Here is a 23,416-nt window from a genome sequence, read left to right on the forward strand (position 1 = left end):
GCAGTGACAGAGTAAGAGAGAGAGAGCGGTTGTAGTGGCCCAACCTTACTAAACTTGGAACTTGGGTTGGAGCCTTGCAGCTAAACTGCTGCTGCGGTTCTCGTGAGGCTATATTTTTAGGGCTCCTAACCCTTCGAGATGCCAGCAAGCAGGCTTTGCTGCACGCGCCGGCCGGATATATGACATTTCGTAATGATTCAAATGTCAAAACATTTGAGTTAACGAGGGAACAGGCAGGCATGTAAGTCTAGCAAAAAAAAAAAAAAAAAGGCAGGCAAAAGCAGAGAGAAGTGAAAGTAAAAATAAAAAAAGACGTAGGGGTAGGGGATATGCAGGGGACAGGGAGAAAGGAAGGTCAAAGGGAATGTATTAGGCGTCTCATAAGTCAGAGGTACAAAAATTTCACTGAAAATAATTTTTTTCGCGCAAACTTGAAATTTAGGCTATGCTTATTCCTTAGGGTATTGCCAGCACTTGATTATCCTTTTGCAATTTTCTCGCTATTGACAAACAACAAAACTCAAAATGAAAGAATGCAGAGAAATGTATGCTTTATATGCTTTAAAGGTTTAGCCTTACTTATGTTATATCAGGCACATGCAAAGGCATATCACTGCATTCATAACGAAAATTTATTATTTGTTCTGTATGGTCAGTAGCAATGCTGTTTTCACTTTACCATCTTCCCAACTTATGGAAGAGGCCGCAGAAACCGTGCACAGTGAATTTATAAAAATATTTACTGCCCTCCATCAGGCTAGTACAATTTCAAACCAAGTACATAATGTACTCTGTGTGAAACAGAAAGCACTACAAAGAAAATCATCAGTGATGTCTTCTCACGCGCAACAAATAACTTGCAGTGCGGTGTACTTGTTTTTTAAGTGCAAAATAACAAATTAACGGTTGAATCTTTGGTCTGCGTTTTATCTGACAATGTCCAGCTGCTGCCGAGTCATATCTCTTTCTGCCGTCGTCAAGCATGAGCCTTTTATGTGATAATCAAAGTTGCAATGACTTAATAAGAGACGTGTGTCAAGGTCGGAAAGTAATTAAAGCCCCACTGAACACCTGCTTCTGCATTCACATCATGATTTGTGCCAAAATGGAGGCTGCGTCATCCATAGCCACTTCTCTTATGGCTAGGTCTTGGATCTCTGGCATGGACGGGCCAGTCTTCAGTGCTGGCCTCCTGACTTTGCTTGTAGAGTCGTTCACGGCCTTGTGCGACTGAAGAAGGTGTTGCCGAAGCTTCTCCCGGTTGACTGCTCCCTTGGAGCACAGTGGGCAGAAGAGCTTGAACTCCTTGGTATGCTGAGTGATGATGTGATTCTTCAGGTTGGTTGGAATGCTGAATGCCTTGCTGCAGTGTGGACACACATGTGGCTTCTCGCCTGTGTGTGAGCGAATGTGCAGTGCCAGTACACCCTGTGACTTGAAGCTGCGACTGCAGTAGCTGCAGGTGAGCCGCTCCACCTCTGCATGCCGGTTGAGCCGATGCGCGGCGAGACTGCTTTGGTACTTGAATCGGATATGGCACACGTCGCAGCTGTACCGCCAAGTATGGTCTCCGATGTTCCAGGACCTTGGCTGCCCAACATCCCTCCTGTGATGGTACCGTCGATGCATACTCAGCCCCTGCCAAGAGAACCCCCAAAGTTAGCCACACTCCAGAAAACTTGCAGCAGCCCCCCATATTTTTTCTTTCGAATGATGCATAATGGGTAAACATGAACTACTGCATGAAATCCACCTATGCCCAGCCCAGTACCTAACTTACAACTGAATTTATTCTTCCATGCAGTTTTGGTTTTGGTTTCAGCAGTCGAAAGACAGATGCGATGTCACAGGTGAGCAGCAGACCATGCGAGGCATACAAAAGCTGTAAAATAATAGCTCTTTGTTTATTTGCTGCCATTCCAGCTTCTGGCAAATTTAGCGTACGAGTTTGAATGAATAAACCTGACAAAGCAGCAGTATGCCTCACGTGATCTCACATTCACTCGTGGTGTTGCAACCATTGTCTTGAAACTGTAACGGAAACTTAAACTACAGAGGGAAAAAAATAAATTACTAATTATTTATTGAGTGCTGACAAATTCCATGGGATTCATACTTACTGATGTCATACACACACTACACACTATGAAAAATTTGGTATCTCTACTCCTTTAACAGGTCAGTCCACATTTGTTCGGTTGACGTCTATTCAAATAAACACGAAAAATACCACACATTTGATCTGGCATGGTTCCAACCCTAGAAACTGTTAGTAAGCAGAACTGAATGCCGAAAGATGGTGCCCATGATTGGTGGAGAGGATTAGTGTCATTTTTCTGAGACTGCTTTTCATCAATATGAACAAAACCGCTTTGCCAGAAAATTCAGTGATGGAAAGGCTGGTGGTGTAATGGGAAGCACAATTTTTTAATACAATACCGTTTTCTTAGCCTTTGCTGACTGTGCCATTTTCTGATGTAATTATTGTGATTTAAAGCCTTCAAATGTCAGAAGAGTAGATATGTCACACTGAAAGAACACTGAAAAAGTGTATACTGTGTATTTTCAGTTCCTATGTGAAAAGTTAAAATTTTGAGAATAACTGTTTCACAAACGATGCCACATTATGAATTCATTCTGGTCTCTTCACTGATATCATCCAATGTTCAGTTTGCCAGGGCCTGCCCGAGTGAAAAATCCTCTAGATGCTTCAAAAATGCCAAGCAGCAGATCATTTTCAGGTTGGATACCGCATGTGTGAATCTCTGCCTTCAAATTAGCTTAAGATTTTTAAGTAATAAGAGAATGCAGCTCATTCATTAGAAGAGCTGTTTGCAAATAAAGAGGATTCACATTGTGAAAGTGCTATTACCAGGGTGGCACATTTGCTCGTATTTACAAGAAAACGAAAAGACTGCAGTGTTTGCAAACAACTTGCCACATCTGCGCACCGAAGTGGGACAAAAGCATCCTTCTACAACTGAAGCCAAATCATGGATGTGGAGTGCCACCACAAAGTAGAAGCTGCAAAGTGCGTTCTTCACAAGCCATTGCAATCTTAGCCTTCGGTTTTGCACAACAATAAGCACCATGATGAACTGATAAATGCTGCAGCATTCACGAGAATCACTGCACAGATTTTGGTAGCAACTTTATATTATGAAGTCATGCTTGAATTAAATTTGAATTAACAGGCTGCACCAGCAATAACCTCAGACAGTAATGAGTACCCATCAAGAGAAAGATCCACTTGCACAGCCAGTTAATGAATGCTTGTAGCAAAAAAACATGCATTCATTGTGCACTGTAGTGGTGCCAGTAGTAATTAGCGACAAGTGTCGAATATGTACAACAGTGGTGTGCTAACACGGCAGTGCTTCTTGTGGCAGACCACCATTACCTGGGGGAACTTGAAGCGCTTCTTGCATAGATGGCACTCAAGAGGGAGGTGTGCTTCATGGCTTTGGCTGTGATGGTCCAATGCAGCCTTAGTTTCGAAAAAGTTATTGCAGAGGCTGAAAAGGAAAAAAAAGCAGACAGAAATTGTTGTATTAAGCAGCCAACAACACTATAGGCAATACAATCACCTCTGAGGTTGGAAAGAGCACTTGACTCGTTAACAGCTCTGGAAGAGCAACCTTCAAGACTATTATTTTTACGTTGACCCTAACTCTAAGGGCTCCTTTTGACTGCATGATTCTAAAAAATTTCTCTGCGCAAACTACTGGCACATTTGCACCCAAACATTGTGCACAAAGTAGTATATTATGGTCTGTGTTGCATCATAAGTAATTTAACATCAGCATTTGCCTGGATTGTCCGGAATCATTTACAAACTGCAGTCAACTGCAACTCCTGTTAACAGAGAAGCAAGCCAAGTAAATGACTTGACCGGCAACACCACCTGCTGAGCAAAAAGAGACCACGCAAATTGCCCATCCATTGAGTATGGGTTATCTTATAGCCTTGGCTGTTCCCTCCCCTGGTAGGTGGTGCCAATTATAAAATCAGCCGCTTGGCTTCCCTACAAGTGATAGTTACAGGTTATTGCTATTTTTCAACAATACCAAATAATTGGAAATGTTAGCATGTTCATTGCGTTGTGGTCCGTGGGTCACTGGAGGGTCACGCTGCACACGCAAGCTATGCGGACACAAATATTGAATCACATGAAGAAGCTGTGGGATAGCTTAAAGGGACACTGAGGAGAAATTGAAGTTGACTTGCATCGACAGAACACCAGCTCCTGATTACAAAAACGCCATTCATACTGACAACAAAGCTCTTGTAACGTAGAAAAGAGCAAGAACCAAAATACAGGTATCGCCGCCACAGGCCAAACTCGCAAGTACAAGCTTCATGACGTCATAGGACAAAACAGTGTTGCTAGAACCAATAGTTCTAGCAACACTAGGACCCGAGAAGCCACGAATCACTGAGGCGCAGCCAATGCATGTGCAAATCTCCTTGACGTTGCCAGATGGCGCCACGTACCCGACAGCTACGCGCGCTCCTGCAGCGCCGGGACCAATCAGCGCCTGCTAACAGCGGTATGGGGGCTCCCGGTATTCCGCTAACGGTAACAAGGTACACGGTATGCTAAAGGTGTCTATTTGCGAGAACTTCGTTGACGACTTCGAGAACGGGATCCATTGTAACGCTGGCAAAACGCCGGTGTAAACGTAAACGAAGCGACGGCCGCAATAGCCGATAGATGCCTTCAACGTGCGGCCGGCAGTAGCTTTCTTTTCGGCTGCTGCTGGGCCGCACTGCTGGCCGCCAGAAATCACGGAGTCTGCGTTACGTGGTGTGCACATCATGTTTCACGTCACTTAGTCCTGTGTCGTCATAGGAGAATCCCAAGTTTGAATCAGCGCGGCGGGAAAATCTTTTTCAACTTCGAATCCAAATTTCTTAGAAATAAATGCATCTTTCGCTGCCAGCCAAGTGGCAACAAAGCCATGAAATGCCGAACTATCGGATTCTGCTATAAAAAAAATAATAATAGAGCTTTCCTCAGTGTCCCTTTAAAAAGTTTCAAACAGCCCACATAAAGCATGCTTACAACGTCGTTATTGCAATCTGTTAGCAGCACAAAAAGCAGGATTTGCTAGTGGTTCAATGATGGATCATGCCATAACCAAGGAAATCCCTGTGTGCCTCAACACACAGGGATTAGGACTTCGAAAGTCACTGCCCCAGTGAACATGTTGCAATTATTTTTCAAGCAACATAGGCCATAATACATATGCTACTTTTTGCATGATACTTAACAGATTGTTCAGTTGGGCAAGTTGGTAAAGGTTCATAAAAAGCACAACGCTTGTCCTGTGTCCACCTTTCTTATTGTGCGTTTGTTTTTTGTGCTGTTTATTCAGTATGATATTTGAGTGTAACTAGCCAGTAGTTTGCACAGGGAAATTTTTTTAAAACTTCTGGCCGAAGATCAAATACTATGTATTAAGGAGAATGCCATGTGCTCATGACTTGTGCCTCATTTTTTTTTTTCTTAATGCTGACTAAAATGCCTCTAGTTCAACAATATTTGAGTAGAAGTGTCTTCTTACTGTTTAGCAAGGAAGAACTTACACTGCGAAATAGGACTTGGCAAGCATTCTTCTTCAAGCAGTAAAGTTTTCCCGCAACTTCCCAAAGCCAAGCGATACAATTCATACATCCTTGAAAACCAGAAAGGACGTACGTGCATGGAAAACCTTGCCCCAGGCGGTGTGCATCGATGTGGTGCTGAAAGAGCTTCTCCGAGTAGAACACGCGCGGGCAATCAGGGCAGGTGAAGCGCATCTTGCGGTGGACAATCTGTATGTGTCGTGTCATCTGGTCACGGACCACAAAGTTCTTGCCACACTCGGGACACTGGTGCTTGTAGACGCCTGTGTGAGTTACCCTGCATGCACAGAAGCCCAAGATCACACCAAGGCTTGCAAAAAATTATGTACAGGTGCCCACAAAAGTTTTCGGAACACAAAAATTACAACAAAACTTAATTTCTGAGCAGTTTCAGCATGCATCCACGAACTGATGGATGAACTCAGTACTTTCCTCCACGAACAACACGATGCACTTCTTAATGCCTGGCTGTGCCTCTATGTAGTGAGAAAATTGAAGCTTTTTGAGATTTTGGTGTTCCGAAAACTTTTGTGGGTACCTGTACAGCCTTTATTCAATATATATGGCCCAAAGGGTATCCATGTCGCAAGGCACTCTAGTGCTCCTGGAAGTCTCAAGCTCTGGAGGAATGAAGACTAGAGTTCCTCTAACTTTCAGAAGATTTTCAACATTGACAATGCAAAACAAGACACGCGATATGGACAAGCAAACCCAGTGGACAGTATATTTATGATAAAGCCTGCCTTACTTGCAGCTCTGGAGTAGAGTTAAGGAAATAAGGACACACAGCTTTCAAGTTCAATTTTCTTTCCTGACAATGCTGCTGCGCAGGATCTTGGGAGTGACAAAACTGCAGCAGATATGCCCAAAAGTATTCAATACAGTGCTGCTTTTTTTTTTTTGCCAAGAGCTTGAGTTTCAGCGGGCCGTGACATCACAAGAGGACGCACAGCACTGCCACAAGTTGCATGTGCTCACTCATTTGCTGCTCCTTAATCATTCATTCACTCATTCGTTCGCTGCTCTATCGACTGCTGTGAATGCATCATTGCTCTGTGATGCACTTTGGCATCACCATTTCATGCAGTTTTCCCTTTCTTGCTGCAAGCATAACGTGTGCCTTGAAAAAAATGCAGTAGGTTACAAACTGAAATACACTAAAATTATTGACTTCAAATCAACAAAAGAAATTTTTATGCTTTATGCAGTAAGCAAGACAAAACAGTATTTTGGCGCAGAGCTCAGAACATAAACTAGGTTGCACTGTAAGCTGACTTTTATTCTGAAGATAGAGCAAAGAAAAAAAAAGCAAAGGACAATGAAAAAAATTGGGGGGACACACAGGTTCCATCTTAAGGGTATGACATGACAGCATTAATGGGTCCCTTCAGTGGCCTGGGGTCTTCTTTGCATATCACTTCGCAGACACATACGCTGTTCCCTTTTTGTTTTATTTATTATTATTATTTTTCTTTCTTCACACCAAAACACATAAGGCCTCTCCTTAACCAAGTCGAAAGAACGCTTCTCAGTGGTAAAGGGTTATTGCACCCGGCTCAGGAACCAAGGGGCAGTGGTTCAAGTCCCGGCTCGCCATTTTTCGGCGCAATCGCTTCTCTTTCTTCAGTGACAAAAGCTAAAGCCCAAGATCGACGATGCAAAGGTAGCGTTGCTTTTCATCGAAGGGCACACTGGAGAGAACATAAAAAATCGTAAAATGTGACACACACCCCTTAAAAAAAAACAGTTAAAACAAATCAGCGATGTTTTATTTAGATGTGGCCACGTGATGTAATACACAGATAATAGCAGCTTTCATTGCAAGGCTTTTTATATGATTTTCGATGCCAAATTAAGATTATAGACCCTTGTTTCTTTGATAGTGCAGTGTTCAATTCTTTTGGTATGAGGCATGATCTTTTCATAATCACCATAATCTCATGACATGCTTAGGTCAGTGGTAAGCCCTTAAAGGGACACTGAGGAGCAATTGAAGTTGGCTTGTATCGACAGAATACCAGCTCCTGATTACAAAAACGCCACTCATACTGACAACAAAGCTCTTGTAACGTAGAAAAGAGCAAGAACCAAAATACAGGTATCGCCGCCACAGGCCAAACTCGCAAGTACAAGCGTCATGACGTCATATAACAAAACAGTGTTGCTGGAACCAATGGTTCTAGCAACGCTAGGACACGAGAAGCACAAATCACTGAGGCGCAGCCAATGCATGCGCAAATCTCCTTGACGTCGCCAGACGGCGCCACGTGCCGGGCAGCTACGCGCTCGCCTGAAGCATCGGGGCCAATCAGCGCCTGCTCGCCGGCGTTAGGCGGGCTCCCGGTATTCCGCTAGCGGTATCAAGGTACACGGTATGCTAAAGGTGTCTATTTGCGAGAACTTCGTTGACGACTTCGAGAACGAGATCCATCGTAACGCTCGCAAAACGCCGGTGCAAACGTAAGCGAAGCGACTGTAGCGACGGCCGCAATAGCCGATAGATGCCTTCAACGTGCGGCCGGCGGTAGCTTTCTTTTCGGCTGCTGCTAGGCCGCACTGCTGGCAGCCAGAAATCACGGAGTCTGCATCACGTCATGTTTCACGTCACTTAGTCCTCTGTCGTCATAGCCGAATCCCAAGTTTGAATCACAGCGGCGGGAAAAACCTTTTCAACTTCGAATCCAAATTTCTTAGAAATAAATGCATTTTTCGCTGCCGGCCAAGTGGCAACAAAGCCATGACATGCCGAACTATCGGATTTTGCTATAAAAAATATATTAATAGTGCTCTCCTCAGTGTCCCTTTAAGAAAGTGAGTTCCCACAGCTCCCTAAAGCTTCAGGATCCCAGGAGTGCCATATGAACACCATCACATGCCCCAAAGTCCTCTCTATTCCCATGTACAAAGGGATCTCAACTTTTGAACCATTTATGCTTTAAATAGCTGCATCTACAGAGAATGTGCAATAAGGAGGTGGAACAACAATGCACAATGTCATTCAGCTTTCAATAATCATAGCAGTGTGACAACTTAAAAAATTTCCACTGCTGTTTGCAAGAATGAATTTTATCCACCGCTGTGGCTTATTGGTAAAGGCGCTCGTCTCCTGAGCCAGTGTACCCTGGTTCGAACCCGACCACGGTGGCCGCGTTTCGATGGAAGCAAAACGCAAAAGACGCCTGTGTGCTGTGCAATGTCAGTGCACGTTAAAGATCCCCAGGTAGTCCAAATTATTCCAGAGACCTCCACTACGGAACCTCTTTCTTTCCTCTTTCACTCCCACCTTCCTCCCTTCCCTTACGGCGCGGTTCAGGTGTCCGCCGTGATATGTGAGACAGATACTGGGCCATTTCCTTTCCTCAATAAGCAATTATTATTAGTTGCCCTTTTGAAGAAAGGGATTCCATTTGAAGACGAGACTGTCTTCCTGATGAACAACATAAGCTGTGTTCAGGGAGGAATTTTTTATTGTTTTCACTTTCTTGTCAATGGCTTCACCCATTCTAAACAGCGCACCGGAATTGCAAAAGAAAGCTACATAAAAACTTCCAGTGTCTGCTTACAGTTGCTATCATATACACAGCATCGGTTGTGCACAAATGACCTGTGCTTGTTGCATTTAGTAGTGGCCTGTGGTTTAACACCCAAAGCCTGCCTATTGGCCATGAGAGACGCCACAGTGGAGGGCTCTGAATTAATTACAATCACCTCCAGTTCTTTACATGCACCGAGACTGATAGCACACATGTGTTTTTGGCCACCATGGCCACCATTTCCATTCCGCATCTTTGAGGTCAGCAGCCATACGCTATAACTGCTAAGCCACTGTGGCGGGCTTTTGCTGTATTAAAGCACTGGCAGTGAGGGCTCGGCAATTTAATTTGTTTCTTTTTTCTTGCCCATTGTACTCTTTGTAATACTTCTGCATGTCCTATTCTGAGCGAAAACTGAGTGCCGAGTCTGTTTGCACGTTTTATACTAGTAAACGAGACTGAACCTAGACACCGCAAAGCACACAGCCTGAGGAATAGAACACAGGTCACTCTATATCGACTGGACGGAATGGGATTATACACAAAGAGCTTAAGTACAGTGTCGCATTAACCTGTGCAATAGCTGCAAAGGAGGAGATACGAAGAAAAGAAACCCATGGTCTTACTTTGGGTACCACACAGCTTCAGCAGCTGGCATGCCAGCTGTGGTCTTCACATTGTAGAATGACATAAATGGCTAACTTTCTCTTGCCTGCTGTGTGATCCAGTAGTGAGCTATCTCGTTTACAGAAGACTGTCATTGCAGGCCACCCAAATCAGGAAACACTCTCACCGACTCTATCGTACATTGAATATTTTTAGTGTAGCTTGATTACTCAATATTTTCTAATAGCGAATCGGATATCCTTCTACTAGATTTGCCAAATTAATTAGAAATGTATTTTCAAATTTTAAAAAATGAATCAATACATTCTAAAGTTATCGAATAATTTCGAAATAATTGGAATGAAGTTCAAATCGGATTGGTCTATGCAAGAAGGAGGGTTCAGAGCTGCGATGCAGTCCATTCTTGTGAAGGCATTCATAATGTTCATGCATACGACCTTCAAGATTTGGTGATACAAAAGAGTTCAGCCAGGTTTAGCAAACCCTGCCTCCATGCCTGATATCGGAGGTCATGGCTCAAACTGGCTTATGGTTTATGGGATTCGAATTCACAAACCAACTCAGGCTATGAGGATGATGTAATAGAGGGCTCCGGATAACTTAGACCACTTGGGGTTCTATTAACGTGCACTCACATCGCACATTACACGGGCCTTTAGCATTTCGCCTCCATCGAAATATGACAGCCGTGGCCGGGATCGAACCTGCATCTTTAGGGTCAGCAACCGAGCACCGTTACCACTGAGCTACCGTGACGGCTATATGGCTCAAACCCTCGTCCCACTCATCACCTGAGATTTAGTGTCAGTTTGTTCACTGTTGTCATCAGTAGCAAAAGGAAATTATTCTGTGCATATGACATGACTATATAGAGTTAATATACTCATTTCTCGTAGCATGTCCCAAAGTGGAGATGACCTTTCGAAAGCTAGAGCTTTAATTTTATGACTATTAGCGCCACTAGCATTTCAGTTTTCCACATATATATTCATTTTATATGAACATTAACAAAACTAGCAAATAACCACATAAATATCCGTATCACACTCAATCTGGTTCTTTCACTATTCGATTCGCACTGGATTTGGTTTTTAACCAAATTATTCTATTTGATTCAGAAACAAAGGTAGCCTATTTGTATTTTATTCGGTTATGAATAAATACTATTTGCACACTGCTACATATTTCACATCTGGTGACACAGTTTATCACAAGTTTTTAACAGTGTAAAGAAAAACTGTGTTGAAGAGACAAGGTTTGGTCTAAAAAAACATTCCTGATGCATATATGTCACAGGTCCTTTCCGACATAGCTGATAGTGACTGCAGTCTTGGCGATGAATACACTTATATTTTGTAGTGCTGCTAAAGAGCAGAGCTGCTGTCTCCCGACTGTTTCACGAACAAAAAAAATTTGCTTATACACCGTATAAAATTGAGCAGTAACCTTCCCGTGGATCATAGCGGCACGTCCCGCATGGACATTCTATAAGTTGCCACCATGCTCCAACAAGGCTCAGTGCTGGCTGACAAACTGAGGAAGGCCCAATGGCTCGCACCTGTGTCTTGCGAGCCGTGCGTAGCTGAAGCTCTTGAAATCACACTGTTCACACTTCTGTGGGCGCAGCAGAGGGAAGGTGTTGTCCTGGCAGTCGACAGCGTCCCCAAAGTGTGTCAGGGCCATGTGAAGCTGCAGCTTGCGCTCTGTGGCCAGCAACTTGCCGCACAGTGTGCACTGCTTGCGGCTTTCCTGGCTGTGGATGGCACGGATGTGAATCTTGAGCGACCGCATCAGCTTAAAGACCTGGGCATAGCAGGGCAAACATTTTTGTCAAGGTAAGGCAAGGCAGCATTGCACCACAGCTCTTTGCTCATAGGCACCATTATCAGCCTGGTTATTGTCCAGTGGAGGATAAAGAAGCATTATCCTCTAGGTCAGGGGTTCTCAAACTGGGTTCCGCGGGCTGTCTTCTTGTGTTCCGCGAGAACCCTCACCGGCCCTGACCCGGCAGCTGATATGAGACTGGCTCTGAGCGCTACTGAGCCACACTTTGACTTGCTCTTAAAAGGGAAGCAGTACCACCCATCAAATTAGTATTTGTATTAATCTGTGGAATAAACATTTAACCTCTGCAACTTTCCCTTTGCAAAAATGCACTCGACAACATTGCTGGTAAGTGAAAGCGGGGGGGGGGGGGGGGGGGGGGGGGGGGGGGGGCCCTGGAACTTATTGAAGGCTTTTGGGGTTCCTCCAAGCAAAAAAGTTTGAGAACCCCTGCTCTAGGTATTCTCTCCTGCACCAGCTGCGGCCAACCTGTCCTCACAAATTTCCTGACCTCATCTGGCCACCTGACTCTCTGCCATCCCTTGATAGTTTCCTATATCCCCTATATTGCTCTAACAAACCTTAAGTTATCTGTTCTCCATATTGGAGGTTTTTCGCTTTATAAAAGGTGTGCTGTGCGGATCCGTCTCCAAGTGTCCCAGCCTTGCTGGTAGAAAACCTTGTGCCTGCCCAGTGGAAATATGTCTCCATACTGTAAGACGATGCTGAGTCTTATTGTCGCACCAGTGATCCCAACTGTCCCAGCGATGATCACGTCCCTGCCTTTATTCAGATCACTAACGTAGGATACAGTTTAAATAAAAAGCAGTTGTTGACACTAGGCCATGGACCGCGGCGTCCTGTGTTACACCACTAGCTGACTCCAATAGTGAACAAATTTAATTTTTAATGTTTAACTATATTAAACAAGTCAAGTATCAAAATTATAGAGCTTATAATTTTTTTCTTGTGATTAGCTTCCTATTTAGGTAACAAGAAAAGTTTTAACTACGGGCTACTTTTTTGTAGTGGAGAAATTCTATGCGGCGGTCCTGAATGCGGCTGGAGCTTCACTGCAGGGTAAAGTTGTACTCAGTCAAAGTAAAATTATCCTCAATGCTTTTGTTTCAAAATTCAAAACACCAAATGGTCCCAGATTTTTAGGCCTAGGGGTTGCCATGTACTTGTGCAGTAAAATCAACTGGTTATGAGTGCTTTACCAAGGTGACACAAGGTGCAAGGTGATACAGTTAAAGGGTCAACAAATGCGACTTCATTATCCACTCCTTTGCTTCCAGAAATGACAGTTAAATGTCCATAGACCTAAGTTTATTGCACATCATGCAGGTTTATTGGAAATTTTTAGGAAAGGAACTTTTGTAATAAGGGAGTAATTACTCATTGGCATCCACCCGAGCGCAGCCATACGGCTACAAAGGAAAGCTGCACAGCTTTCTCAGAAACTTCGTAGTTAAAGAAAAATTCGTCCTGGTCCGGGGTTCGAACCCGGGACCACCGCTACACCGGAGCAGTCGCTCTACCAATTGAGCTAACCGGGACGGCAAGCTTATGGTAGGGCGAGAGCGAATTGATCAATAACTCGAAGTGGGAACAGAGTTGGTCAAATGTTTTAGGGGAATCCCCCAAGGTGGAGTAGATTTGTAATAAGGGAGTAATTACTCATTGGCATCCACCCGAGCGCAGCCATACGGCTACAAAGGAAAGCTGCACAGCTTTCTCAGAAACTTCGTAGTTAAAGAAAAATTCGTCCTGGTCCGGGGTTCGAACCCGGGACCACCGCTACACCGGAGCAGTCGCTCTACCAATTGAGCTAACCGGGACGGCAAGCTTATGGTAGGGCGAGAGCGAATTGATCAATAACTCGAAGTGGAAACAGAGTTGGTCAAATGTTTTAGGGGAATCCCCCAAGGTGGAGTAGATTTGTAATAAGGGAGTAATTACTCATTGGCATCCACCCGAGCGCAGCCATACGGCTACAAAGGAAAGCTACACAGCTTTCTCAGAAACTTCGTAGTTAAAAAAAATTCGTCCTGGTCCGGGGTTCGAACCCGGGACCACCGCTACACCGGAGCAGTTGCTCTACCAATTGAGCTAACCGGGACGGCAAGCTTATGGTAGGGCGAGAGCGAATTGATCAATAACTCGAAGTGGGAACAGAGTTGGTCAAATGTTTTAGGGGAATCCCCCAAGGTGGAGTAGATCTAATGGAGCCATCTGTATTTCTTTTGCTTCAAAGTTGGCTCTTAACATGATCTGTGATGTCGATCTTACTTCTATCCTGATAGGCAAGCTTCATGCAGTATGTACAGTGTACAGGTCCATCTCTTCTTTGTGTGAGCATGTACTGTCAGGAATGAGCTAACCTAACCGAAGTATTATTCAAGCAGCATATATGAGAAAAGCCAACTGCTTGCCTTGATTATGTAGACTTGGCTAATCATATAGGCTGCTGGCTAAGACTGCACACCTGAAGGTTTACTGAGGAGAACTTCGCCCAATTTTCGTTTTTAGTAAAAATCGATTCAATGGCTCTTTTTTGTATGTTGATGGTTTTCTGTCAGCAAAAGTTGTATTTATAGCTGAAGAAATTGTATTAAAAAATTTTCTGTTACTCAATTCAAACTTGTGACGTCTAGACTGAAATAGACTTCTTGATTACTTTTTGGAAGTGGATAGCATACTTACCAAAAATATAATGCAGCTAATTAAGCACAGTAGCTTACCTAAATGCTGATTAAATTGCCATGTTCCTTTCTTAAATTCTTTCTGCATTTTGGGAACAAATAAAAGCTTGGAGGTTTCAACCTGAGGGTTCAATGTCTGATTCAACAGCTTATGCAATAACAAATTCCTTGCCTTAAGGAAAATTGTGCAATAAAAATCACTGCAAAAGACAAGGACATAATGATTTTCAACATACAAGCATTTAAAACCACTGATGGCCAGCATCTCTTATGTCTGAGCATCACAGTATGCGATTACAGAAAATATAAAAGACCTTTGGGCAGTGAGGACACTTAGCGTTATCACCAGGGTTGCCATGAATGCTGATCATGTGTGCTTGAAGATTTGGCAGTGACGACAGAGAAGCACCACACTTCTGGCATTCATAGGGCCGAAAGTTTTTGTGTATGTTTGTGTGGGCTCGGATGCCGTTGTGGCTTTTAAACACACGGTCGCAGAATGCACACGGATAGAGACGTATCGCAGTCCTTTTCTTGTTTCCCTGGGTGACTTCTTGATTTGATTTTGAATGCACTGTTTCAGAATGATGCTGAAGCATGGCAGTATGAAGGAACAGCTTATGACACTCATCACAGCGTTGCACAGGCACATTGGGGTGGTTCTCGGCTACATGACTGCATAACTTGGCATAAGTGTCCGTAATGAAAGAGCAGCGGGAGCAGATGAATTCTCGTCTCCTCTGCTTGGAAGTAGCACAGGCAACACCACACTCTGCTTTGTGGCTCTTAAAGGACTCTTCACCAACAAAAACCATCAAGCACAGAGTGCAGTAAAAGCAAATGCCCTTTCCATGAGTTGCCGTCACATGGGATTCCAAGTCGATGGGCTCGTTAAAGACTTCGCCACAAAGGTGGCAAAAGTATGATCCTTGGTGCACTGACTGGCGATGGGAATCAAGTTCAGTCGCTGAAGAAAAGCTTTGGGTACATCCAAGGCAGCAGTAAGTCTCACTGTCATGGATGTGAGGAGTGATAGAACTAGACTCATCTAAAATCGCATCAGGATTAAGAGGTGGCCAAGTTTGTGGGGAAGACGACTCGCTGTCTGCAAAGGAATCTGGCACGTATTTCGCCGACTCATCACGGGGCTGAATTTCATTGCCATTCTTTGCTGCAGACACAAAAGACACCGTAGCACCACGAGCAGTGTGGGTGCGAAGGTGCGCCTGGAGACGCTGCTCAGAGAGAAACGACATGGAACATGTGCTGCATTGGAACCTTTCCTTTGGAGGACGACCACGTTTCGGTACAACTGGTGTCGCGGCACTCGCTGTCACTTTGTTCGACGCTGCTGCCGAACCACTGGAAACAAGATGCGACTGGCAGTGCTCCACTGCCTCTTCCTTGTCAAATGTCCGGTGGGAACACACTGTGCATTCAAACACATTTTTGGTCGAAGGCTCTGAAGTTTTAATGATGTCTTCAATTGCTTTCTTACACTCATCAGGATCGTCGGTGATGATCGTATCCGTACTACAGGTCTCGTCGGGGATCGACGCCGTCACTGGTATCAAAACTGCGCGCGCCGCCGATTTTGCCGGCCTTGTAACCGGCGGCAGGTCCGGTGGCTTCACAGCTCCTTTACGTACATTTTTTAGCTGACATAACGGCTTTCCGTTAACCAAGGGTGAGCGGACCTGTAGCCCTTTTGGAGTATCGGGAGCATCGCAGCCTCTGCCGGCGTTGCTCCTCCCAATGGGAACCTTCTTGCCGCACACGAGAGCATGACACACAGAAAAGGTACCCTTACGCTCGTCAGCCTTTGATGTAGATGGGGCAGCGATTGCAATACCGACAGAGGTACCGGCGGTGAGTCCGAGAGGAAAGAAAAGATCAGCTGTCAGCGGTTCGACATCGAGGTTGACCGTCACATGAATTCCCATTGCGTGCTCCCGAGAAATGGAAATGTCACAAAGTTTCTTGCGTTGCGTCCAAGACGTTAAGTTATGGAAGAAGCGTAGTCACCGACATGATGACTGAATATTCTTAACTACCGAGTCCAACAACAATCTGTTAACAACTCCCAACGCACAGACAGCACAGCACCATTCGAGTCACACGGCTGTGGCTAAGACTTGGCTCAGACGTGTATGGCTAGTGAAGCCGGCTACGCGGCTACATCCTAACGCAAGAGCAAAAACCAGAGGGAGATAAAAAGCGCTAACTGGCGCTGATTATCCCTCCATTTGCAAACACTTGAAGCTTCAGTTTGCTGTCACTGCTTCAACTGTTGAAAAATGCACGGTGAACCCATGGCAGAACGAAAGAAAAAAACTATCCCTTGCGTACCTTGGTAAGACGTCGGTAGAGGGACATTTGCTGCACTACTCCTGTTTGTTTTGTTTTGTAACATGCGGAAAATAGAAAGCGTCAATTACAGTCGGCTGCTCGCACTTTAGGACTTGGAGATAAACCCACTGTAGATCTTTAAATGCACCCTTCAAACGTTTCCGCAATTGCCGAAGCCATTGCCAGCGCCGATAACGTCTGTCATGAAGTTTACGGCTGTGACTCAAGCAGAACTGTCGCTGAGAGTGGTGCGGGGATTGGCGGCCAAGTGGTGGGCCTTGCGAGCTGTCTCGCCCAGTGAGCGTGACTCCACCAACGCTTCGCTCCCGTAGTACGCGTAAGCGTGGAGTCGTGCGGTTGTTCTCTGTCACCGATGTTGTTGTCAGGGAACGCGCTTGTTGAAGTGTTAGCAGTCAAATGATCGCGTAGTCGCGATGTCGCGATTTGGCATAGTTCCTGTCTTCGATGTTAAACAGCTTGGTTCCTCCGACCATGACACGAAGAATCGTCTTCTGACAACGCTTCAGGAGGCCGTGAAACAGGTTAGTATGCTTTACGTACTACTTTCGTTTTAGGCTGCCGTCTTGTGTTCGTGTCGCTGTGGGAAGGTGCAGTATTACCTTGTGTGTTGTTTGAATAGCGATGTGCAGTTCATGAGTCCCCGATTTCGCGAGCCGAAGGATAGCTGCGCTAGTCAGCTCACGATGATTTTTCTTTTTAATGCCATTGTTCCGATTTGTGTCAGCGTTTGCGAAAAATAAAGGGCTAGTCACGGGTTTCTTAAACTCCTTACGTTTAACTGCGCGCTTTGGCTCTGCGTTGTTGACTTGTACATACGTATATCACGCGGGTGCCATTGTTACAAACGGTAAGGTGAGCACACTTTACTACTTTGTTTAGTTGGCTAGCTGTGTACAAAACGAAACTAGCCGCAAAGTGCTGCCTGTTAAAAGAGTTTACTCTATGTAACTGTTTGATCATTCCCGCTTGTAGGTGCAGAATGTTGCAGAGCTTGCTGGCAGGGACGGTTTGACTGAAGACACTCCAGAGGCCTGCTGTTTATGTGAACATCTCGACAGAGTTTTTCTTTATGGGTAAGCCACCACTCGTTAGGCACCCGTTGCAAGCTATTTTTTCTCATAGCGTTTGCTAGTCAAAGTTTATATGGTGACCTTCCTCTTAATGTGAATACATTATACTTTCTTGAAGCATTGGCTGCACACATGCACTAAGCATGCGCTTCCCTTTCATAGTATATGATTTCAGCATTTTCTGAAATAAGGATGCGAAACTGGAGCAGGGTTTTCATTCAGAACTCTTCTGTGAAATGGCATGTGTGTGTCTTCTTTTTGTCTGATGCTTATCGTGACTTATTTTTTAATGCTATAAATATATCGCAAAAGTATAATCTCCAAAGACGATATTTAGGATGCAGAATGCCTATAGTCATGGTTTTGCTTGGGACAACATTGCTGTGGTGTCTGCAGCAGTGGTAAAACTATTTATTCATAGTTAAGAGTGTGCGAATAATACTTTTTCAGAATCTAGTATGACTAGTGTCACTTTGCTACCAAATCAAATAGGAGTAGTGTAACTGGAAATCGAATCAAATACAAATCTGATAGTGGTAGAACCAAATCAAATATGAATCAAATATCGTTAGAGATATCCACACAAGGATTATTCCTATGAAACGGTTATGGGAATCAATAAAGTGCTACTGACATCGCTGAGGTATGGCACTATAACTTTAAGTTGTGGCCATAGCAGTAAAGAATTGCAATGCTGATCTGCACGAGAGAGTGTACAGCTCAAAGTCTGTGTATTAACTTTATGAGTGCCTATATGTTGTACATATAGGAAAATTACATTTTGCTGTACTGGTGATAATCGGCTGCCACGGTGGCTCAGTGTCTATGGTGCCTGGCTGCGGCGGTTGCATTTCGATTCAGGCGAAATGATAGAGGCCCATGTACAGTGCGATGTTAGTGCACTGTAATGAACCCCAGGGGGTCGAATTATCCGGAGCTCTCCATAAACCTATTTGTGCTGACATCATTCGCCACCAGTAGTATCATAATGTTTTTTTTTTTCTCGCAATTTCAAGCGTAATGTGCTCCTTCAAAATAAAAGCTATTTTCTCGATCCTTCAGGCATTTACTTGATAAGTCATGCTGTTTCGTAATTGTGACTATATAAAATTTTGTACATTCCTGCAAAGCCAACCACTAGTATGTGCTGGAAGACTAACAAATTGTCTTTCTTAATGCCTGAGTATACTATTTAAAAGGAAAAATATTTCATTTTGATGGAAACAAAAAGTGGTGTGTGAAAGGGTTAATGGAAGGTTAAAAGAACACTGTTACAAGGTGTCGAAAGTCATATGTGGTCACCTTGGCATCCATTGTATACGGCGGGGAAAAAAAAAGAAAGAAATGTTTGCCATGCTATAGTGATAGTCTGTATTAGTGGTTTGCATAACTGCATGTTGTCCCGAGTAAGACTGTTTGCAGATGATTGCTTTATTTACTTTAAAATTTCTACTGTGAGATCTAAACGCAATAGCTATACTAGGTATATCTCATAAGTTCCTTGCAGTACTGTGGAAAGTAGAGATTTCCTCAACCAATCAGGAGAGCATGTTAAATATGTACCTTCATACCTTGTCGTCTGCTCGCGGCGTGCACAGATATGATTACCGCAGCCTCATACCATGAAGTGTTGCACGCTTACATACGCTAAACGCTAGCATTTTGCGGTATGTTAGGCCTTTGTCATGGTAGTGTATGCAAACGAAGACATAAGGTAAGCTCAACCCAGTGGTGCCATCTTATTGTTAGGATGGGAACCATTTTTGTCAACAAATCGACGTTCCTCTTAAGTCTAGAAGCGACAGAATCGTCACTCTAAAAAAAAAAACTTGAGCAGATTTATCGCTCACACATTTTGATATAGCTGAGATGAGACGAAGTGAGAGCCCGGTGCCCCATATATGGTCAGTGAACGTTGTGAAAGCGGCACTACCAACGGCGAATCCAGTCAGAAGTGAAGGGTCCGGCTTCAAAGGGTGCCCCCATTTTGGAAACAACTTTTTAGTGTAGGCAAGAGCCACGCATGCTAAAGTCTGGAAATGGTGTATGTAATGGGAGTGTACGGTAATGCTCGATTAGAAATAGCGTTTGGCGCAAGTACGCTACAAAACACGCTTTTTTTTTTTTATTGTACGCCATCCCACATGCATATTTTACACTGGCAGTGCATTCTGCAACGTCAGAATGTTGCCTCTGCACTCATCGCAGTTTTGTTAGTGCTCACGGTGGTTGGTAGTGCTGCAAGGAACTGCCTAGATGGAGTTTATGTGGTGTTCAGACTGGCAAATGGCCTTAAGTCATACTAAAATTTAGTGCATACCATTTACACACTCCTCTTCTTGTAGGCCAGCCTCAAAGTTTTTAGACAACAATATTGTTGAGCATTACCACCACATACAAATACCTAGGAGTCAGTTTGCAGTCGGATCCGACATGGTATTATCATATCAGCTTGCATCTCGTAACCACTCATTCGGAATCATCTAACACAGACTAAGCAAGTACCTTCACACTTAAAAAAAAAAAACTCACTTAGCTCTTCTCAAAAATTTCAACTCCTAGATATCAGGGGCTGCCCCAAAACGAAAGACCCCCTCCCCTCCTATTATATGCGGATGGCACCCCAGTACCGGAGGTTCCCACTCTCTGCGTACTAGGAATATACATCCAAAACAGCGGCAAAAACACCATTGCTCTAAACCAACTCACACCATGCGTCAGTCAAACCAATCATTTGATTTGCCTCATAGAGCCGCCGCGGTGGCTCAGTGGCTATGGTGCTCGGCTGCTGGCCCAAAAGACGCGGGTTCGATCCCGGCCTCGGCGGCTGAATTTCTTTGGAGGAGAAATTCGAGGCCCGTGTACTGTGCGATGTCAGTGCAAAGAACCCCAGGTGGTCGAAATTTCCGGAGCCCTCCACTACGGCGTCTCTCATAGCCTTAGTCGCTTTGGGACGTTAAACCCCATAAACCAACCAAACCAACCAACCGATTTGCCTCATAGCAAACAAACACCAGGGTATGAAGCAAGCTGACCTCAGACGCTTGGTCCAGGTCTTCCATTCTAAGCCCCATAGTTTATACTTGTCCTCCTCCCATCAGGGAGGGAGAAAGTAGACTGTCTTATAAGGCAAGCCTGCAAAACAGCTCTTCACCTCCCCAAACGCACACCCATGGAGAAACTACTTCGGCTGGAAGTCCATAACACGTCGCTCATACTGGCACAGGACCACCTCAGAGCCCAATACGAGTGCTTATGCCGAACCCCCATGGGGCGCTTCATTCTCCAAGAGCTCCAAATAGGACACAGCTCCACGCGCAGCCCTACAACACAACTTCCACAACACATCTACAAACAACTCATCATTAATCTCATCCAAAGAACATGCACCCTGACCGCCCCACCTGCCACAAGATGCAAAGCTCGAGCGCATGTGCTGCAAAAAAGCTACTCCCCACTCCAGGAGGCAGTCCATATTGATGTCCCAGAGTATCCCAACTGGGCAGATTTTTTTCTTGGTGGCAGTCGATAACTTAGGCAACCCCCTCACAGCCATTACCACCAAAGTATGGCAAGTGGAAGAAGCAGCGGAGGCAGCGATCACCTTAGCCAGTACCTCAACTGAAGCCGAATACATTCTCTGCAACTCCATTCGAAATTTTGCGAAAGGTAGAGACCACTCTGCCACCATCTCAATCCTTCAAAAGTGCATTAATTTAGAACCCCGCCAGATCAAAATTATCCCCCCCCCCCCCCCCCCCATGAAGTACCCACTTCTGGAACGCCTTTAGGGTATTTGAATGAATGAATGAATGAATGAATGAATGAATGAATGAATGAATGAAGGAAGGAACAAACAAACAAACAAACAAACAAACAGTGGTTACAAGGAACCGTTATAGAGTATAGAGAAATAATTGAAGCTTTGAACCTGGGGAATTTTTCACTGGTAGCATAATCATTGTCTTGTTCTTTTCCCTAGCAGTTGTTCTCGGGGTGTGTGTGTTCTCATATCCTTTGGCATCATCGGTCTATTTATACATGTCACCCAAATAGAACTCAAGTTGCTAGCCAGTGTTGTCGTCCTTTTGTGTGCGTCTTCATTTGTGCTGTCTGCTTCATGATTAACACTAAGTCCGTCGAAGTACAATATGTATTCTTTAGTATTTGGAGACCTTGTAAAAGTTGGTTCTAATATGTTGCCACTCTGGTCGGTCGGTCAGTTATTTGAAACGAGTTGAAATACACGATTACATTTATAAATTCAGTGGAAGTAGTACCGTACAAAAATAAGTTAGGCCAGGCAATATGAGAGAAATTGAAATCACCCACCTCATAAATGTAATTACAAGGACATTGCACGATAGCATTATTACTATTAGCACAGAATATACAGAGATCGGAATTAGCTAGACAATAGCACACATCAGATGAAATTCTTGTTGAAGATGTGATGCAGGCAACCCAAATGATTTCAATGGCATAATTTGAATGTATGAGAGCTTATTAAAGCATTTTCCTGATGGAAAGAAAAACACGTCCTCTAATATCAATGTGAGAAAGAGAGGGAGACTCTCTCTCACATTGATTGTGATCGTGAGCCTGTATATATGACCATCTCTTATGTCACAGAAAATATCATCCTACATGACTGGAAAAGCCAAGTCTCGGTTAGATGTGAGGATATCGCAGTCGCTAATCATTGAGTAAATGGAGAGACCGGCATGGCAAGAATGTCACTTCCTCTCTTATCAGTACAGTCGTGCCTTTATATTATAGTTGCTTATGCCAGGGAATATATCTTCCTGTGTGTATGGAAAAAGCTAAGTCTCAATTAATGTGATTATATCACAGTTGCTTTCATTGAATAATGAAGAGACTTGAATGATGAGGCTCTTTGTGAACAAAGTTTTTCTTTTTTTTCCGCATATTTTAAATTAAGTAATTGAAAGGAACCCTGGAGCATTTTGTATAAAGGCTACGAAAAATGGCTCAAGTGTGAAAGGTCACAGTTGCACAGGATTTTTGTGTAAGAATTTTTTAGGCATATTTTTGATTGACAGAGTTGTGAAGAACCATAGCATGTCTTTCTTGGTGTCTTTGAGGCTATCTCTTTTCCTCCAGCCATTTGCAGCATGCTGAAAGCTGCTACTCTCCCGGCATAATTGATGCTCCAGTGATGCATCAGGGCACTGCATTTCATTTCCTCTCCTTTTTTTCACATGGTTTTGCACCTCACACTCGGTTCACTCTTTTTGCTTCACTGCTGCAAACTGTGGTTTGCCATTGTGTGCATGCTTCTGCCGCTAATGCCGAAGTTTCATGGTGTGGGGAAGAGGCTTCGTGTCATATGTCGACACGCTTTACTAAGTGAGAGCAGAGATTTCAGACTGCTGCACAAAAGGCAAGCCATCTTTTTAGAGTGAGATGATGCATTTGCCGCTGAGCTTGGAAGTGTCATTTTTGTGTCGGATAATTTGGACTACAACATTTAACTACCATGAAGGAGGTGCTTCGGGACTTATCTGAACAAATTTCTGTCTTTGTGGCATTATTTATGTATAGGCCTGTCAGTCTGGTTTTGGAAAGCTATGCTTATGGTCATGCAGCATACATTTGCTGCGGCTGTGTTAGCATGATTGCAGAGATCTGTTGCAAT

At 44.1% G+C, this 23,416-nt stretch overlaps 2 protein-coding genes across 3 annotated transcripts in view; one reads left to right on the forward strand and one right to left on the reverse strand.

Annotated features, from left to right (window-relative positions):
• Positions 1 to 528: 528 nt before the first annotated feature.
• Positions 529 to 16,431, reverse strand: LOC149364886 (uncharacterized). Of its 2 annotated transcripts, none has more exons than XM_089574845.1 (5): positions 14,632 to 16,431; positions 11,347 to 11,591; positions 5,702 to 5,905; positions 3,401 to 3,515; positions 529 to 1,638 (listed from the first exon to the last, which is right to left on the reverse strand). In XM_089574845.1, the coding sequence occupies exons 1-5, from the start codon at positions 16,258 to 16,260 to the stop codon at positions 1,084 to 1,086; spliced, it is 2,748 nt and encodes a 915-aa protein (XP_089430971.1). In that variant the 5' UTR covers positions 16,261 to 16,431; the 3' UTR covers positions 529 to 1,083. The 2 variants fall into 2 exon arrangements, with proteins under 2 accessions (XP_089430971.1, XP_089430972.1); XM_089574846.1 differs by having other exon boundaries at positions 14,664 to 14,809.
• Positions 16,432 to 16,574: 143 nt separating this feature from the next.
• LOC149364887 (pleckstrin homology domain-containing family M member 2-like) overlaps positions 16,575 to 23,416 on the forward strand; it is a 35,894-nt gene continuing 29,052 nt past the window's right edge. Inside the window, exons 1-2 of the mRNA XM_089574847.1 lie at positions 16,575 to 17,208; positions 17,660 to 17,760. Of these exons, the coding sequence (XP_089430973.1) occupies positions 17,101 to 17,208; positions 17,660 to 17,760 (209 nt within the window). The 5' untranslated portion in view covers positions 16,575 to 17,100. The remainder of the gene's footprint in view (positions 17,209 to 17,659; positions 17,761 to 23,416) is intronic.

Source organism: Amblyomma mixtum, chromosome 2 (genome assembly GCF_055824585.1).
Source record: "Amblyomma mixtum isolate Tamu chromosome 2, ASM5582458v1, whole genome shotgun sequence".
NCBI lineage: Eukaryota > Metazoa > Arthropoda > Arachnida > Ixodida > Ixodidae > Amblyomma > Amblyomma mixtum.